Here is a 19754-nt window from a genome sequence, read left to right as displayed (position 1 = left end):
GTGGGTTAGCTTGAGTTGGTTCCATTTGGTTTGGTGCTATCCTAGCACAACATACCTTACATAGTTTACAACATTCTTACCTAGAAATAATTTTTGCAAAATGAATTAAGTAAACTAGCTAGGGGAAAGGAGAAACTTAACTAGCCGCGAGCCGTTCCTCCTCTGCCTACCTCCTGCAATGCATTGCCAAAATTTTGGTATATATAACGTGTGTATAAAATATTGGTATCGATGAGTGGATATGCAAATTTATATCAAGGAATATACTAACATCAATTGGTTTCAGTGGAAATGATGAAAATTTGCTAAAAAAACGTGAAATCAAAGATAAAACTTTAGCAAATCTTAATCAAGCCATAACACATGTATTGAACAAACATTAGTGGTTAAAACTATGTAAAAGATATTTTTGTCTGTGATATGCAGGAATGAGAACATTGTACCACAAAAATATACTTATCAAAATTAATTCAAACGAGAACAATCTCAACAGAAATTCACTCCAACTAATGTAATTAGTTGATTCTCCATTAATATAAAATGATATTAACATAAATAATAAAGATATTAAAAGATTTGAAACTCCAAGTCGGCAATACAGATACACGACTTGAAGATGGAGGCCAGCAACAAAGAAATCCCGCAGACTTAAAGGGGGAGAGATTAGGTGTTAATCTGAAGATGTAAAGCTCTAATTTTGGGTGGGTATCAACTCATTCATCTTATTCAGTTTAAATCTAGTTGAAATTTTGGAGAAATCTCTTAAAGAAATTTTAAAATTTTGGAATCTTCAGTTTGTTCCATCAAAATTTTCACAATGAATAGGTAAACATCGTCAATATTCACTAATTTTCTGGTATCTCGCTGACAAAAGATGAAGTCTGCATTTTAGTATTATCTCTGGTTTCCATATGGATTCTAATTTTTTTAATATTTCGACAATTTTGTCGATATTCTAAAACCTGTATAACACAAATTTTGTGACATGAGGAATAAATTGTTACCCAGGAAACTTAAATTTACTTTCCGACCCTCTCATGGAGCCACTACGAAAAGCTCCGTTGCTCAATTCCTTGCTTTCTTGCAAAACTAACACATTCACCATTCCCCCGCAAAAATCCGGGGAAGCAAGCATGTCACCTATCACTCCCAGTTCCGGATTCTGCACAAATTCTGTCATTTCTTCATCCCTCAATAACATATCCGTGTGCCGCCTCCCAACCAACACAAGATCATAATCCCCTTGCGAGTTCCTAATGGCGTCCATGAGCTGCACACTATCATCCACCTCGAAATCTCGCCAGATCACACAATCATTCCCAATGTTCCTTATCTTAAACTCGTCCACCAATGCCTGGTCGAGTATCTCTTCTGTCTCCTCATCCTTGTTGGCTACAATTACTTTATTCTGCAGTACAAACCTGAACACCGTGATGCCCACGTCCGGGTTGCCAGACATGCGCCAAGCGTAGGCCAACACTTCACGATCATCTGGCCCGCCAATAAAAAACACTGCCACATTGTAGGAAAAGTGGGACACGCTTAACCGAGTTGACAAGCCTCTTTCGACTAGTAATCCAACTGTAGAGGGGGAATAATTTTGTACATGGATGTTGAATTGGCGTATCGCTGTCGTGACAGTGGCGCCAACAATATACTGGTGGTTTTCATGGAATGGTAAGAGAATCAGAGGTATGTTATTGTCCTCCGCTAGACGGCAAACGGTCTCATGCATTGATTTGTAAGGGGCGATCATAGTGAAGGCTTGGATTGAAACCGGTCCTTTCGAGTTCATCGAGTAATTCCAAAAGGCTCGCATCATTTGATGTGTGGGTGAATTTGAGTGCTTTAATTTCTTATTTGCTTCCTCCTGATACTTCTTCTTGTAAGGGACTAGTAGGGGTGCCGCTCGGCCAATGAGCTCGACTGCGCGGACAACGTAGGTGATTAGGGGGCTCACATCTGTTGGATTAGACGATTCTAGGAGGGTGGTGATGCTACAGACACTTTCCTCATTGTGGACACAACAAAGAATACTGAACTCCTGGTAGTTTCGAGCTGACTGGATATTTCTGATGCGTAAGTTTTTGGTTGATGGTCCAAGTCGTGTTTGTGGCTGGTATAAGAATCGAACCACCGGTGTTGCGATCAAGGTCACCGTGAGCATAGAGAGCGCGATTTGAGTATAAGATTGTTCATCTAGCAGCTGCACGTAATATTTAGAAAAAAGTTAGATTGTCATCCTCAAAATCTATTATTCTTTCATTAAATTCGAGTGTTAGACTGAATTTTGATTTTACAAGTTAGAGATGCATAAATTTACTAGCACACTGTCTGAACATATTGGTCTTATATACAATAGTTGACACCTCTAAAGAGAGTGTGTCACTAAATATGTCAGTTTTGTGCGTCTAAATAGAATTATTGAAAAGAAAAAGAATTCATTGTGATATTGTTACTTACCATACTAGACCTCCATCGAGTAAGAAGGACAATATCTACGACACCCTTGATGGTCAATATCAATCCTAGCAAAAGGCTATTTTTAAACCTAACTTTGCAGAACAATGCAGCAACTGTAACGGTAACAATCTTTGCTCCATACGTCAAACAAATAACAAGCTGAAGCTTGCCAAAGCTTTCCCAATCGCTAAACGAAAACACATCAACCATGAATCCAACACGGAAAAAGAGCACTGGAAGAAGAAATTCGGAGACCACAAACTCCATCTTCTGTATTAATGTCGCACCAAGAGGTGGTCCGTCTGGTATGACTAGCCCAAAAAGTATAGGGCCGGTAATTGGAGTTGCACCTATGGCATCGGAGACCAATGCCATGGCCAAAACCCCAACCAGTATAGCAACCACATAACCCTCCTTCACGTCTTTTCCTTCGGGCGTTTTTTTAACCACTAGTAGTACAAGCGGTCTTAAAAATGAGAAATTGAAAATCGTCAAGGCCAACAACGAAACCAAAGCCATGACTCCGTGGCTCGGATTTCTTTTTGAGAACACAATATGTGCAACCGTGGACAACCACTGGATGGCTTCAGTGACCAAAGAAGACGACATGGCGAGTTGACCTAGCTCGGAAGTCATGAGGTTGAGTTCACTCAGGGCCTGAGCTATGACCGGGAAGAAAGTGAAGGAGAAAGTAGAGAAACTAAAATAGAGGAAGAATGTTCCTCCTTTGAATCCGGGAAGGGTGGTGCCTATTGGGTGAACTAGAGATAGGGTTATTACTAAGGGAATAATAAAACCAGGCAGACCAATTTTCCAAGCATTCCTTGCAGTCCTTCTCACCATGTTTTTGTCAAATTTCACCGCGATTATAAACATGGAGTAGACTACGCCCATTAGAGCTATTACCTCAAACACAGGAGCATCTTTTCTTCTGAATAGCTTCTCCCTTACTACCTTTGTTTTCCCTAGCGCTGAGGGCCCCAATATAATGCCACCCTGCAAAAACGAAAACTTGAAGTTAAATTATATATGGAGACTTCAATCTAACAAACTTGATTAAACTATGATATACCAATGTTATATTATCAGACAATTAATTTCAGGACAGAAATATGGTTGACTTGAGCTATACGACCCGCTCTAAATTATGAAAAAGCAGTAACAACCTCTAGAAATTACGGGGAAATGGAAAGAAGGAAAGAAAAAAAAAAGAAAAAAACCCTAATTAACAACGTACCCAACTTAATTTGCAAAGTTGATTCAACCCTGATTGATTTTTGACAACGCATGTCCATAAAATTATTAGAACAATAAAAAATATATAAACAACAAGATTATTTGCAGGCATAACATAAACAAACCTTTATTTCATAGTGACAAATATTATGAATACTTGACATGGAATTGCAGACAAACCGAAAACCCAGAAAAATATAAGCATGCATGTGATGTATTTTTTTATATAAATACCAGGAGATTGCAGACAAATTTGGTTTGTCCCAAAGGCCTCAGAAGATAATAAAGCGCTCGAGAGATGACAACGACGAGGACGATTTGAGCCATTGTTAGAGGAAGTGGATAGTCTAAAGGATTGTCTTTCCTCCAAAAACCTTTGGAGGTGACGGCTTGTTGTTGCATGCAAAAGATTGGAGCTTCCGGCTTCCCCGGTGGGGGGGTTTCAACTCCATTCGTCGCCATTCTTGTTAATTTGTAAATATTAACCTCCCAAAACTTGATCGCAAATAGTGTTATAATCTTCAGTCAATCACGTTGCCAAGTCGAAGCGCCGAACGACCGTACTAATTGATTCATAGGGTTGATCGTGATCCCGGCCGACAACTCTATGAATCGTCCGAAAACGAGTAGGAAGTGAAATTCACTAGCAAGGTGACAACCACGCCTGCCCACCACCACCACAACCGCCGTAGGCGTTTAGTATCTAGGGCTGATCGGAATTGGAATGTGTTGATTTTTGGCCTTTGGGTCAGCCGCGCGGTAAAAGTCGTTGCAGAAGGTGCGGTTATCATTTTATGAGAAAGGTTTGGTCAATTTCATCCGCAAGTTATTCGGTGAACTATTTTATCTGCATTAACCGATTACTTTTTCAAAATATTTATGAGCTTTTTTCAGCAAAAAAAAGATTGTTTTATAAATAAAAGGCCTTTTTTTTTTTGTGGTCCATGTGGTGACACGCCACTTTCAATGTGACCCTTGTGGTAAAAAAAATTGTTAATTAAACCCTTGTAGTGAGCCTTGTTACCAATTGAGGTCCAAATCCAAACTTCCGTTTGTCTTTCATTAAATAAACTCATGTGACTATCACGTGGATCGGTCAAATATGTCATTTCAATCCAAATTACATCCTATTCCATGGACATCTAATATGACTTAGGTCTACACTTGTTCTTTTTGGGTGGGTTATGACATACACTTGTTTTGTTTTTTTTGAGTTAAAAAGTTGGCATCTAATTCTAGTGCACAAAGCCAATTGAAACAAGTGAAAAAGAGAGATAATGTACAAGAATAACTTAAAGAATAAAGAGACCGGGGGAAAGGCATTGCATAATTAAATAATTAAAGACAATGGGTGAAAGGTATTGCAGAAAATTTAATTTTCACGTCTGCCCTCCGCTTATGAACTTCAAGAGCGTAAGAAACTTAAATAACTAAAATTGAAAGAAGATTAAGAAAAAAAATTGAAAGATTGTGTACTGGCTGACTACGGCATGCATCAAACCACACTACCAATTAAAGACAAAATTGAAAGGCATATATGCATTCGGACTGGTACAAATTGATACAAGAATGAAAATTTAAGACAGACTAAGACTCTAACTCATGATCAAAGACGCATTGGCATTGAAAAAAACAATGGTTTATTAGAAGTATTATGATTTCCAAACGAAATTAAATCATACTTGAGAAATTAGACGCGACTTCACTTTCACCTCTTCTCCTAGCCATTGACATGGTTTTACAGGTTTTGTTTCACTTTTTGCATTCAAGCTTATTTTATGTGAAATCTTATTTCCGTTAAACACTAACTCATACTACATGTCCATGGAATAGGATGTAATTTGAATTAAAATGATGAATTTGATCCTCCATGTGATAGTCACGTGAGTTTATTTAACGGAATACTAACGGAAGTTAGGATTTGGACCTCAATTGCTAACAAGGCTCACCACAAGAGTTTAATTAAAAGTTTTTTCACCACAAGGCTCACATTGAAAATGCCGTGTCACCATAGGGACCACACAAAAAATTTGGCCTAAATAAAATAAATAAAAACTACGTACTTATTACATGCAAGGTCCATCATTTTTCTGATATGGAATTTCCTCTCAACATGCCCCTCATGTGTGGCGAATTTTTAAGCCTAACACGTGGACAACACAAATCGGATGACGTAAATCGCGTGTGGCCGTTGTGCTTCACATGTAGACAAGTAGCTCTGATTTCATGAAGACAGTTGAGGTTTCACCATAAAACTAATTGGCAATGTGGGGTATAACCCAATTACTTATAAGCACATGCAAAGTCTCTCCTTTCTCCGATATGAGATTCACTCTCAACAATTGAAAAAAAACACACATTTATAGATAACAGGAAGGAAACAAACTAAATTAATGATCAAAGGAATGGAGAGAAGTAAATAACGACTTGTAAGGTGATTGTAGCTCAGCTAGTTAACAACATTATTTACATATGCACTCAAGGTTTCTAAGTTTGGTTCCCCACCGCCACCTATCGCTTGTATACAAAAAAGAATAACAATACTTAGAGCAAATAATAAGAAATAACATTTGAATCGACTAATCCCCTAATTGGCCTAATTCCTCGTTTTGAAGTGTTTTTATTTAGGAACTGGTATTAGCACTTCAAAATCTTATCTTGTGTAATTTTTCTTTCTAATTACAAAAGTTTAGAATGTAAAATGAGATTTTGAAGTGCAAATAGTAATTTTCTTTTATTTATTCTTTTATTTTTAGAATTTTGAATTATTCCAATAGAAAAGTCCAAAATGGATTATCAAAACAAAATAGAAAGCCCTAATAGGCTCAGTTCATTGAAAAGCCCAAACACATAGATGCCCAAAGCCAAAATCAAATCAAACACATACTAATACATTTTATTTTAGGCTACCTTTATTTTATCTTTTAATTTGAACAAGGGAAAAATATATTTATTGGTAGCTCAAGCACCACATCTTTTCTCGGGCCAGGGACGGAGCATGTTTACTTGCATAATATGAACATATTTATAAATTTAATTTAAAATTTTAGTTTCGTTACGTTATTTATATAATATTTAAACTTTTACTACCACGGCTAGCAATTAATTATAAAACAATTTTAGTACAACCCAAACAATTTCAGAAATCCACTGACCATGTGCGATGACCATATCAACATGAAAGTTGTAGCAATATTTTTCTTTTGCTTCCCCTCCTTCAAACTTTGTCTAGCCGCTGCGTCAGCAAACACGCAAGCTGCCACCTCATCACTTTGTTAAACTCCAGCGCACACCATGGATTTGGATCCGGAATAGGATACTTTTTGTAAGAATCCAGATGATTAATCAATTGTGTTCATTCACCGTATATTGTGCGGTTAGAAATTATTTTTAATTTTTAATTTAAATTTGAATATAAATAGTACCTAGCGAAAATTGACCGCATGATGTACGATGAATGAACATGATTGATTGATCTTCAGATCCCCATAAAGAGGATCCGGACAGGATCCTTGTCTTTTGGTTCCCATTCGGATTCAAATTGTGGGGTTCTGGGGATCCTCACAGCTTAGTCATTCATCGTGCATCGTGTGGTCACAAATCATTTGATTTTTTTATTTAAAATTAAACATAAATAATACCTGACGAAAATTAACCACACAGTATAAAATGAAGAAGAGTTAAAGTATAAAGATCTCTAAGATCGTCACAAAGTAAATACGGAGAATATCCTCTTTCCGCACACCACGACCCAATCGCCTTCAGTGTTCGACCACACGGAATTGAACATGTCACTCATGACATGATTAAGTTAGGCGTCCAAGTGAACTAAAATTGCCACGTTGCCCTACACATTGTGCGACACGTGGTGCGCATGCAAGAAGTCGACGAGGAAGACAGGATAACATAATACTGTCCGAACGAGGGAGACATGCTGTTTTCCCTTGGTAGTGAAAAATGGTTCGTGGTTGAGCCCATGGGGTTGAGAAGAATTACGATGCAATTAGCACCTCAATGCCCCGTGTTCGACGTTAATCATGCAAAAACAATTTAACGTGTGAAATGTCGAAAATAAAAAAATTTCAAGATGGTAAATTGAGTATCCTAGATAGACATTCATACAAAAGTGCGATATAAAGAGAGAGCAAAAGATGAAGAACTTACCATTCGTAGAATTTCAAAAAATAAATTGATGGTGATTCATATGTTTTTTTCCCTTGGTAAAGCAGCACAGCTTTGTAGAATAAAGGAGAGTCCCATATAAAGTATTGACTTTCTACCAATTCATCTGGGTTCGAATGTCTCATCATCTTCTAAATATTGTAATAGTTTCAAACTTATCTCGTATTAATAATAATAATAATTAAAAAAAAAATCCGATAAGATAAGAACTGAAAAAGCCCACAGCAAGCACGCATTAGCTGTTCTGTGGCACAATCGCAAATTTCCCGAATCCAGCCCGAAGCGCCACGACGCTACTAGAAAATCGCCACGTCATCACATAAAGTAAATATCGGAAATATCTAGAGGAAGGTTATAAATATCTGTCACAGCGAGCAAGTTCCGAAGATTTCTGCATTCGATCAACTTGGAAGCTTAAAGAGCAGCAAAGCGCAAAAAACCAAACCAGCAGAAAAAGGCAGAAATTACAGTCGACCGGAAGGTGAAAACGCTAAAACGCGTCTGAAATTGTCGTATTGATTCGACAAAGTCGAAGACTGCGGTGCCGATCGGGAAGTTTGTGAGTGGGACTCGTCGATTCGGGAGATTCTGAGGTTGGTTGAGTTTGAGCAGTTTTGATTTCGTTTCCTTTTTGCTTGATGAAATTGTCTGTTTCGTTTCTCGATTAGGGTTTCTAAGCTTAAACTTGTTGGGGAAGGAGGATTTTGTTTCCTTTTTTTTTTTTTTTTTTGGGTTGAAATTTGGGGTTTTGAGTAATTGGGTTTTATGAAACTAGGGTTTTTGGATTTGAGATTTTCCTTTTTCCCGGGCTACCACGATTGCGTATCTGTTTTGTAAATTGATGTTTTATCGGCGGACTTGGGACCCAAGAAAGCTGAGAGTCCTGGTTCAATTTTGATTTGGTGTATTTGGGTCTTGTCTGTGTATAAAACCCAAAGGTGCTTGTGTGATTGGAACCGCAATTTTCTTTCGAGAATTTCTGTACCCAGTTCTTAATGGAATTTGGTTCGTGTTTACTGCAGATTGTGCATAATAGAGGAGCAATGGGAGCTTATGATCAAGGCGCTAACATGTCATCTCTGCCCTTGGATTCTTCAAGGAAGAGGAAGACGCGGAGCAGGCGAGATGGGAACTCTGTTGCTGAGACACTAGAAAAGTGGAAAGAGTATAATAAGAAACTGGAATCGGTTAATAACGAGGGGAAAACGCGTAAAGTGCCCGCCAAGGGGTCGAAGAAAGGCTGTATGAAAGGCAAGGGAGGGCCTGAGAATGCACGTTGCAATTACAGAGGTGTGAGGCAAAGGACTTGGGGCAAGTGGGTCGCCGAGATTCGGGAGCCAGACAGGGGAAGCAGGCTTTGGTTGGGTACTTTTCCCACTGCCCTTGATGCTGCCCTTGCGTATGATGAGGCTGCGAAGGCCATGTATGGTACTGGTGCTCGCCTCAACCTCCCGCATGCGGCCAATTATCATCCATCGTCTTCACTGGAGACTTCTTCAGTTGCAACACCATCAGGGTCTTCTGCAGTGGCAACTCCAGGATGCTCTACTTCCACTTCAACCTCAAGTCGCTCTGAGATTTGTGGAGACGAGGATTCCAAGCTTTTTCTTAATGTGAAAAAGGAGGATGGTGAGGGCGAATCAAGGATGTATCCGTGGTCTACCGCGGTCCCTCAAGCCAGTGGTATGGTTAAGCCAGAAATCATTGAGGATTTCACTATGGATTATCTTCGTAATAATCAACAACAACCTGTCGTCAAACCGGAAGCAGGAGTTGAGGATCATAATTGGAATGGCGGAGAAGGTTTTATTGGGGATTATTCAGAGAACTTCACAACCGACGAGTTGTTTGATATGGATGAGATGTTTGATGTAAATGAACTGTTGATGCCATCAGATGATATTTCCCTTTGCAATTCAGGATCGGAGCAAGTTTGGAGAGCTGACGTTGGTCAGTCGGGCATGGAGACTCTCAGCAGTGAGAGGCCATCAAATTTGTCGTACCAGCTGCAGTTTCCAGACGCCAAGCTGCTCGGGAGTCTGCAGCACATGGAGCATGCCCCATTGAACTTCGAATACGGTTTTGATTTCAAGAAGCAAGAAAAGGAGGGGAGTAATCATACCGGCCAAGATGATCAAGGGTACTTCAATCTGGGATTGTCTGACTTAGATTTGGAAGGATTCACAGGAGGAATAACACAATCCGGAGATGGAGGTTACAACTATTCGATGGAAATGTGAAGGCCAAGTTGGGTGGGGGTCTATTAGTCTTTCCCATGACTTCGCTGTAAACGGCTCCCGGATTCCGAAAGCAAAGAAACAGATTTTGGTGTGTTGATGAACAGCCCTTGTGCTTGATTTCGATTTTGTTTTGGAGATTTTGAGCTATGGTACAGGTTTTAGATTGGAGAATTAAGCCATGATTTCCCCTTTTGCCCTGCCGTGCCATTCTATGTTGAAGGGTTGATGGACAACTTGGCAATGCTATACATATATATACATATTAACTAAAAATTCTTTCATTGTAGTATGTAGATAGGAGGAAGAAAAAGGAACTTGAAATAGTTGAAACATCAGTCATGGGAAATACAGATTTTGTGTGCTTTTTGACTCTTCTGTGGCTGTTTGTTCTTCTTCTTGTCCAGTTTTCTGTTTATATACACTACGGATTTGAGCTTGTGAATCGATGGTGTCAGTTCCCCTTTCTGCTATACGATTGAGTTTTCAATGATGCTGTGCCTGTAACAATAGTGCTTTCAGGCTAAACTGCTTAACATAGCTTTTCAGAGCATTCGAATTGATACATTTTTATTTTTTTGATAGAATTGATAATGATCTTGGTACTTCTAAGATCATCTCCAACCCTTAAGAGTAAAACCTAAAATTTGTAGCCCATAAAATTTAGGTTTTAATCCAAAAACAGCTTTTCTACTTCAACAATTCTAGCCTAAATTTTTTAGCACGATATTATTAAAGAATTTAGGCTAATTTTTTCTTTTAAGTAATTTTTTTTTTAATTATGTACACTATCTTTATTTAATTTTATGAACATTTTTTTTCAAAAAATAAAAAATAAAAAAAATTTATGAACATTTTAACCTAAAAATATTTAGATTTCGATAAATATTAAAAAATCATTAAATTTTGGTGATTTTTGAGTTAAATATTTTTTTTAATTATTTTACCCGCGAAATTTAAATTTGGGTCGTTATATCTTTTTTTATACCGTTGGATTTGATCATATTAGATGTCAGTCGTTGGATTTAATAAATATATAAATATAAAACAAAAAAATGAATGTGGACCGTTGGATGAACCAACGACCCATTTAAACGTGGCCGCACAATAGAAAAAAAAATAGTCATTAGGCTCATGATAATCTTGGGAGGAATTTGAGTTTTGTTTATGTTTTAACACTTAACTCAATTTTAGAACAACGGTTGGAGAGAAATTTATTTATTTATTTATTTATTTGGGTGGGGGGCATGAGGAATAGAAGGGAAAATTTAGGACTTACTCCAGTTGGTCTAACAAGAGTGCTTTTGCGAAAACCGCTTGTTTTTGCTTCCGTTCTGAAGTTTTTCATTGTGGAATATCGATCGACACAAGTGTGAAGTTGAGTTTGATTTGTGTTCAACACAGATATTAATTTGAAACTAACAGGAGAAAGACAAACACGATGCCTTGACTTCTGTTTTTGGTTAAAATCCTTTGGAATTGTTTGAGAGATCTTTAATTCGAGCACATACAAAACGTTATTTGTAATAGGGCCCACACCATCATGTACCAGCCACATATGTTGATGTGTAAAGAGATGATGCAAATAATAATACAAATAGATGATAAGTATAACATCACTCATTAAGTTATTTACAAGTTTTACGAAATACTAATTGAACATAACACCCAAAACAAACAATAGGAGGGTACGCCCGAATAATCAAAATAACCAAAAATAAGAGCAACAAATCCTATCGAGGAAAAGATGGACGCATTAAAAATAGGTAAATTACATAAAACTATTTCAACTATGAGTTGAACTAAAATCTCATACATTATTTTTAAACATTGCAATATCATACATCAACTTATCAACCAAAGAAAACGTTTTTGCAGACACCTCAAACTGTGATTATTTTGTAAAGAGAAATGAGCCCTTACGTACGAGGAGCCAATTATTTTTCCCCCAATTGAAGCCCCGTCCTATTTATTGAATTCTTCAAAGACAACTAAAAACAATCAAGTTGTAAGAATAGTACCATCTGCCATGCGAAGGGGAATGGGTTTGAAAATTTGAATACAATCAAGTTGCTGGAAGTGGGTGGAAAATTAGGAAGAAAAAAAAAACGGACAAAAATGAAAGTTCAGAAGCATGGAATCACGCTAAAAGTAGTAAAGTAAATTAAAACGGAGAAGCCTCAACTACTCGGATGGTGAGAAGAAGATGGCAGAAATTAAAGTTTGAGCAGCCTGCAGGTGATAAAATATAACCTAGTTGAGTTGATGGTGCATTTGGGACTGGATTATTTACTCAACTAGCCACCAAAATAATAGGCCAAATAGTTCCTCTCTGTGGGCGTGCAGCAGTTTCAGATTTTAAACCATTTGAGATAAATTTATCTTGGTTGCTAGTTTATAAGAAAATAATATTACGTAATTTACTAAAAAAAAAGGCAATTTATAGTTTGGTGAGACCTCAAATAATTATAGAAAGAGATTAGGAACATGTTTGAAAATAAATAGTTTTGGAATGTCTAGAACTAACAAAAAGAAACTCTTTTTACAGACAACGAAATGCGATTTTGAATGCTAAGAATATATTTTTTGTGTTCTTTTGCAGAGGGTTGAGAAATTGAGGTCTACCGTAAAACTAATTTGGCAATATGGGGAGTTTTTTTTTTTTTTTTTCTTAAAAAAGGGACCAGCTTGTGGTTTCGACACGGCTATCCACCATTCGGGGGACAGGAAAGACTCACAGAAACATTTCAGCCACCTTCTGACCACCATCATGCGATTCACCAGCACCAGCCAGGAATCAAACCCAGGACGTACCATGTGAAATACCGGCCTGTGATTCATCTCCAACCATTGAGCCACCCCGTGGTGGTTGCAATATGGTTGCAATATGGGGAGTACTAGCCCAATTACTTATAAGCAAATACTTGATCCCTCCTTTCCCTAATGTAAGATTTATACTCTCTAACAAATGCACTTCATTATTATTCATAAAATACATACGAGTACTACTCAATGGAGCACTTGAATTTTAATAAAAAAGGTAGTAGGTCGTGATTTCATAAAAAAGCTTCTAACAAAAAACTTCTCATGTCAATCCAAGTTAGGTTATGACTTTTTGATAGGAAATACGATGAATCTAGCTACAAACATGGATAAATCTAGTACTAAACTAAAAAAAATAGTAGTTTATATTATCAGTTGTAAACCGGACATTTCCATACGTAGCTAGATGAAGCAGCAGATGCTACGTACTGATACCAAATTAAAAGTTCTTGGTGGATAATGTTGTGTGGATTTAGATGATGAATTTGCTGCCGGTCAATACGGATGTCGAGTAGTAGTGGATAGTTGAATTCAGTAAAATGGACCTTCATTGGTGGAGGTTCTGATAGATAAGTATGGTGAAGGTGGTGAACCATGTCATATACCCAATATAATGGCGATGATAATTCGAAAAGTATCTTCACACAAGTACGATTATGATAATACAAGAAATGTTACATAAGGATTATATACTTGCAAGTAAAATTATGTTGGAAAATGCTTCTCATTTTTCTTAAAAAAATGGTGAAAACCGTTTTAGAATTCAATTCCTTTGCTAATTCTATTCATCCACCTAATTGTTTTGCTGATCCCCAACTTTAGAGAAAAAAAAATGGTTTTGATTAATATAATCGAAATCATATTTTCTTCCTCCGATTAATTGACATATGAGTTACAAGTTATAACATAACCAAAAATTGTTTGCTAAACCAAAGTAGATGTGTCACTTAACAATATAACTCGAAAGTATGAGTTCAGCGTAGTATCTATAAAAAGAGACATAAATTAAGGTTGACAAAATAATTAAGAAGGAAAAATGTACAATAAAAAGAAATCTTGAATTAAATAACAAAAAAATCCTAAAACATAGAGGTTGCGTTCCATCTTCAAGCTACATTTGCAATTTTGTTAAATTTTATTCGCTTTTGTAACCGAATTAAGGTGCAACGAGGTACTCTAAGAGAGAGTGGGGACTTCAAACTTACAAGATGTTGAAGAGGTAAAATCAAATCATTAAACCCAGTTATTTCTCCATTTCTCCTCCTTTTTGGTACTTGTAAATGAAAGAACTTCTCTTAGCAAATTACTGTCGAACTTTCTTGTTCTTTTTAATATAAAAAAATTAGCATTATGGTATTGTAAGTTTGCACAACGCTTGACTTTAACTTATAGACTAGTAGTATTAGTAAAACCGTCCGGCCTATTTCTTGTTTAAGAAATTAAGTTTCTAAGTTTGACTCCTAATAATATTGTTTGAAAAGACTAAATTGCATTGGATGAAGAAATAGCTAAGATAAAAAAAAATGGAAGCATATAAAATTTGGCATGCACGATACAATACGCTTGAATCATCTTTTCTAATGGATGATAGGGACTCGTTTCAGAAGAGTTAATAAACCCTTCTTTACATAGAAAAGTTATATATATGTAATGGTTAAGAGGGTGTTTCTATTTTTTTGTATGAAAAGATTCTGTAGCCTATGATTTAATCTCAATCACACAATTTCATTAAAACCAAATCTAATGGTTAAGAGGGTATCCCTATTTTTTTTTTAAATAAGGATTTCTTCCCTAAAAGAGCCTGTGTATGTATACATATATAAAAATTAAATTAAAGAGACCATTGTGTGGGGGTGGGGTAATTGGATCACCTAATAAAGTTTAACAGAATCAACAAGCAATTAAAAAAATGTTTAGAATAAAGAAAAAGAACAAGAAATTAGTTACATAAAAATAAAAACAAGTGGCAAAAGTTGTAGTTGGAAATAAAGAAAATGGATAAATAAATAAACCAAGTCCAAAGAAAATAGTTGCAAGTTGAGTATCCACTTGCGAGGCCGGCGTAATGTTTGTGATCAACATCATCACTCCCTCCAACCCCAATCCATATTTCTCTCTCTTCGATACATTTATAACATCACCGTGTCGTGTAACTCATGTTAATATTATTTCAACCAAATTACCATGTTAATATGTTATTTTTTAGTCTACTGTAAAAATAGTAGAACATATCAATTATATCTTCGATTGAAGTAATAAAACATACAAATTATGTTATCAATCAAAGTAGTAAGACATAACAATTATAACATGTAAAATAATACAAAACGTAACTTGTTTGCAGCATTCATAAAAATTTATCTCACTCATCTCTCTCTTTGTCCGAGGAAACAGCAAAAAATAATCCAAGTGGAACTCATCGCCAGCTTAAACAACTAAAACCCCCTCTCTCTCTCTCTCTGTGCCCCCCCTCCCCCCCCCCCCCCCACCTCTCTCTCTCTGCCCATAATATATAATGATCATTTCTAAACTTTGAACCCAGCCCTTGTCAACAAATACATAGAGAGAAAAACAACACCAAAAGCAAATGCCTTCACCAATCCAATTTCAAAGACCAATCAACCCTCCTAATTATCACCACCCCGCAAACACAATCCACCACAAACAATTCCAATCCCAGGCAGTCGTCGCCGCACTCGACCTCACACGCCACCACTCCCTCGTGATGGCTCCCAACCAGTGCTGCTCTTCCGTCGTGCAATCCATCGAGGCACCCGTCCCGACTGTCTGGTCCGTCGTGCGGCGCTTCGACAACCCCCAAGCATACAAGCACTTCCTCAAGAGCTGCCACGTCATCGACGGAAACGGCGACGTGGGCACTCTCCGGGAGGTCCACGTGGTGTCGGGACTACCAGCGGGGTCCAGCACGGAGCGCCTTGAGATTCTGGACGACGAGCGGCACGTGATCAGCTTCAGCGTGGTGGGCGGGGACCATCGGCTGACGAACTACCGGTCCGTTACCACACTGCATGACTCACCCAACGGAGTGGGGACCATCGTTGTCGAGTCGTACGTGGTGGACGTACCGCCGGGGAACACGAAAGAGGAGACGTGCGTGTTTGTGGACACAATTGTGCGTTGCAACTTGCAGTCGTTGGCTCAGATCGCGGAGAGTATGGCCAATAAGCCCACCACCAAGAAACCCTCATGAAATTTTTCACGTTTCATGATTCCTTTTTTTTTCCTTTCTTTGAGGCTCGATCTCTGCAGCTGGTTGAAAAATGGTCAAGGGTTGTTGTATGATATTGTGTATATTAAGCATTTTATAAATTACCTCTTTAATTTCCTTTACCATGTGACCTCAGATTGTTCAATCGATCTACATAACATTATTATGTTTGAATAGGCCCTTTATGCAAAGGGATTCTCATTTTTTTTTCTTCAAAAAATAAGGATATATAAGTGTGGGACTCACTCCATATTAAACTTTAACAATTTGAACCATCTATTTTGTAAGTTTCGATTCATGGATCATCCTTGCAAAAATTCAATTCAATCTGAAATCATTTGCCTATTTAATTATCAAGATAAAATTTCATTGTTTCTTATATAACAAAGTATTCGTTAATTTTTTTGAACCCAATTAGTTGTCTTAAATATTTCTGATTTGGCTAATATTTTGCAAGAATGATCTATGTGGTGCAACTTAAAAAATAGAATGTTCGGATTGTTAAAGTTTGATGTGGTTTGGACCCCATAACTAATCCCCATTTTTATAAAAAAAAAAAAAATAGAAATCCCTTCCCTTAAACGCTTGCTATGTTTGAAATACCATCTTATAATTTCATAAACTATGTCCAATTTCACGGTGCATTCATCCTTCTAATTTCTCTTGTTTCCTTTGTGTTTTGTTTTTTCATTTCTTTAAATGAGAAATAGTTTGCTTATGTAAGTTATATATATGTCACTCAGTACTACAGTTTGGTGGTATTCCTCTTCACTTGGATGTAAGAAGTCTTAGGTTCGAATCTTGTGGATGACGAATTCGATACCAAATTAGGCTGCCCATTGTGTGACTTAGCCGAACTCCCCCTCCCATTAGTGTAAAAATATCAATGTACTAAAAAAAATATAAGTTATATATATATACCCTTTATGCAAAGGGATCCCTATTTTTTTTGAAGAAAAAAAATGAGAATTAAGTGTGGGGCCCACTCCACATCGAATTTTAACTATCCGAACTATTTATTTCGTAAGTCTCGATTCATAGATCATCCTTGCAAAAATTCAATTCAATCCGAAACCATTTGCCTATTTAATTATCAAGATCAAATTTCATTGTTTCTTATATAATAAAGTATTCATTCATTTCTTTGAACCCAATTAGACGTCTTAAAAATTTTCGATTTGGCTAATATTTTGCAAGGATGATCTATGAGGTACAACTTGAAAAATAAACGGTTCTGATTGTTAAAGTTCGATGAGGTGTGGACCCCACAACTAATCCCCATTTTTATAAAAAAAATGAAGATCTCTTCCCTTAAATGCTTCATATATATATCCTTGAAGCAGTAATGTGTGTTTGTAACTCAAGTATTTAAAAGCTTTTATCGATTTTAAATTTTTAGATTCACTTATCTCTCAATATTATTTATATTAAAAGACTATATTAACAAAATTAATTAGAACTTTTCTACGACTTTGTCCATTGTTTGTTTCTTCAATGTTTACTCTTACTGTTTCTCTATATTGTATTATATATGAAGTCTTTAAAATGTATGTTTTGTATTATATATGAAGTCTTATAAATGTATGTTATAGGGTAAATGTGGAACTTGAGGACTAACCTAACCCTAGTTCCAATGATGTTCTCTCTTCAGCTAATTCCGATAAAATGGAAACAACTATAGCAGATTGATCCCAGATAATAATAATATAGTATGCATATTTCTGAATTATATGTATAACTAATATATGATCTCTCTATTTCGAATCCACTTGAAACATCAAACAGGTTTATTCAATAAAATCTCTTCAAACAGCCGAAGGATTATTTATTTATTTATTTATTTTTGGATTTTTTGGTAAAAGAAAGAGTGTATGAACTCTCTCTCTCTCTCTCTCTCTCTCTATACAGCTAATGAGATTCAGCTGCGTTTCTTTCCGTACGCTAGTATACTGTACACTATTATAAAAAAATTAAAAGTTGGCTAAGAAATTGACTAATCCTTCTTCTCATATATATCCGCAATGCCGATGAGATAACTGCTGTAAAGTGTGAAGATTCGCAACAATATTGCACTGGCACCGATGTGCAGAGACAGATAGTACAGTGAGTACAAGCAGAACAAGGTTAAGTTAATGAATTACAATGTAGCTTCTATAAGAATATTGATGCATGGGGGTGGCCATGGCCAATTGTTATAAAGAACACGATTTTTGTTACAGTTTTACTTACTGAACATAATAGATAAGCAGAAACAGTGCAATCCAGAAAGTGAGTACGTAGGACCTTGCAAGAGGAGAATCGAAGGATCAATTATTTTATCAAAAATGTTATTTTTACCATCTAGTTGTACCACTATTTGTGATATTTCTCAAATAGAGATGGAACCTATATAAGTTGACGGGATTCACTTCTATTAGAAAAATGATACAAGTGATAGTACAACTAAATAGTAAGTATAACACTACTCTTTATTGTATTGATACTAGCATGTTATATATATGGTACATATTACGAAATCAATCCTGAAATTCTTTTAACAAACAATATTATACATGTGAGAAAGCAATACTTCAAAAAATAGTAATATAGTAAAATTTCCAGTGGTCATATAAAAAATCAAAATAACTTTAATACACATATTTCAACATTTTGGTTTGCCTACATGATTATTTTTCAATAACAACGACATACTAATCATATATCGATGACACAACAATAACATAACGACAACACAATGATAATATAATGACGAAATAATAAACATGAATCATTTCCTACTATGAAATATCAAAATATGTTTATTATAGTTATTTCTCTTATCAAAATACTTAAATAGTAATTGTTCTACCATACACATACTTCGTCACTTAGATCCCTCGACAAAGTAATGGATCTAACGACTTTAAGTACCCAAGTATGCCATACTCCAGACCCCATAAATAGATATGGTGTGCATATGTACATGCATTACCTACCAAAAAAAATTTACATGCATCAATTACTTATTAAATTGATAAAAAAAAAAAACAATGGAAAAGTTTTATATATATATATATAAAGGAAATGGAAAATTTAGAAATTGGACTAAGAAGATAGCACCTTAAAAAAACAGTATTTTAAAATAAAATAAAAAATAAATCAAGCTAACTTCCTAAACTTGATAAAAATAAAAAATAAAAAAAACCTTCTTTCTTTACTTGTTGTATTTATAAGTTAATACTCATTCATATTAAATGCAATAGGGTTTTTAGACATGATTGAGTGAGAAGGGAAAAAAAATGGGGAGGGGCACTCAAGAACTAAAGTTGATTTTGCAACTATTTAAGAAAATCAATATGAGATTTTTTAAAAGACAAAAAAGGTGAGGAAGCATGTGCCCTCTGATCCTATGCTCCTGACATCCCTAAAGGTGTGCACGGATAATACTAGAAAAATTAAATTTGTAAACTAAATAACATAGAATTTGATAATTGAATTTTACTTAAGTGTTAATTAACATACTTATTTCTTATTGGTAACACATCATTTAGTTTTCAAATGTAGTCTACAAATTTGATCACCCTAACATTACTCAAGGTACATAT

The 19754-nt window shown here is 36.1% G+C and overlaps 3 protein-coding genes across 3 annotated transcripts; 2 read left to right on the top strand and 1 right to left on the bottom strand.

Annotated features, from left to right (window-relative positions):
• Positions 1–489: 489 nt before the first annotated feature.
• LOC126585935 (cation/H(+) antiporter 15-like) lies at positions 490–4506 on the bottom strand. Its single transcript, XM_050250561.1, has 3 exons — positions 3934–4506; positions 2464–3459; positions 490–2206 (listed from the first exon to the last, which is right to left on the bottom strand). Exons 1-3 carry the CDS (start codon positions 4159–4161, stop codon positions 1001–1003), a joined length of 2430 nt encoding a protein of 809 aa, XP_050106518.1. The 5' UTR covers positions 4162–4506; the 3' UTR covers positions 490–1000.
• A 3747-nt stretch (positions 4507–8253) lies between these two features.
• LOC126631370 (dehydration-responsive element-binding protein 2A-like) lies at positions 8254–10611 on the top strand. The gene is made up of 2 exons (XM_050301519.1): positions 8254–8474; positions 8904–10611. The coding sequence occupies exon 2, from the start codon at positions 8925–8927 to the stop codon at positions 10119–10121; it is 1197 nt and encodes a 398-aa protein (XP_050157476.1). The 5' UTR covers positions 8254–8474; positions 8904–8924; the 3' UTR covers positions 10122–10611.
• A 4816-nt stretch (positions 10612–15427) lies between these two features.
• Positions 15428–16371, top strand: LOC126593761 (abscisic acid receptor PYL4-like). Its single transcript, XM_050259908.1, has one exon. The coding sequence runs from the start codon at positions 15529–15531 to the stop codon at positions 16150–16152; it is 624 nt and encodes a 207-aa protein (XP_050115865.1). The 5' UTR covers positions 15428–15528; the 3' UTR covers positions 16153–16371.
• The last annotated feature ends 3383 nt before the right edge of the window (positions 16372–19754 follow it).

Source organism: Malus sylvestris, chromosome 1, assembly GCF_916048215.2.
Source record: "Malus sylvestris chromosome 1, drMalSylv7.2, whole genome shotgun sequence".
In the NCBI taxonomy this organism is placed as follows: Eukaryota; Viridiplantae; Streptophyta; class Magnoliopsida; order Rosales; family Rosaceae; genus Malus; species Malus sylvestris.
The sequence above is the reverse complement of the archived record's forward strand: the minus strand, read 5'-3'. Positions and strand labels throughout refer to the sequence as shown.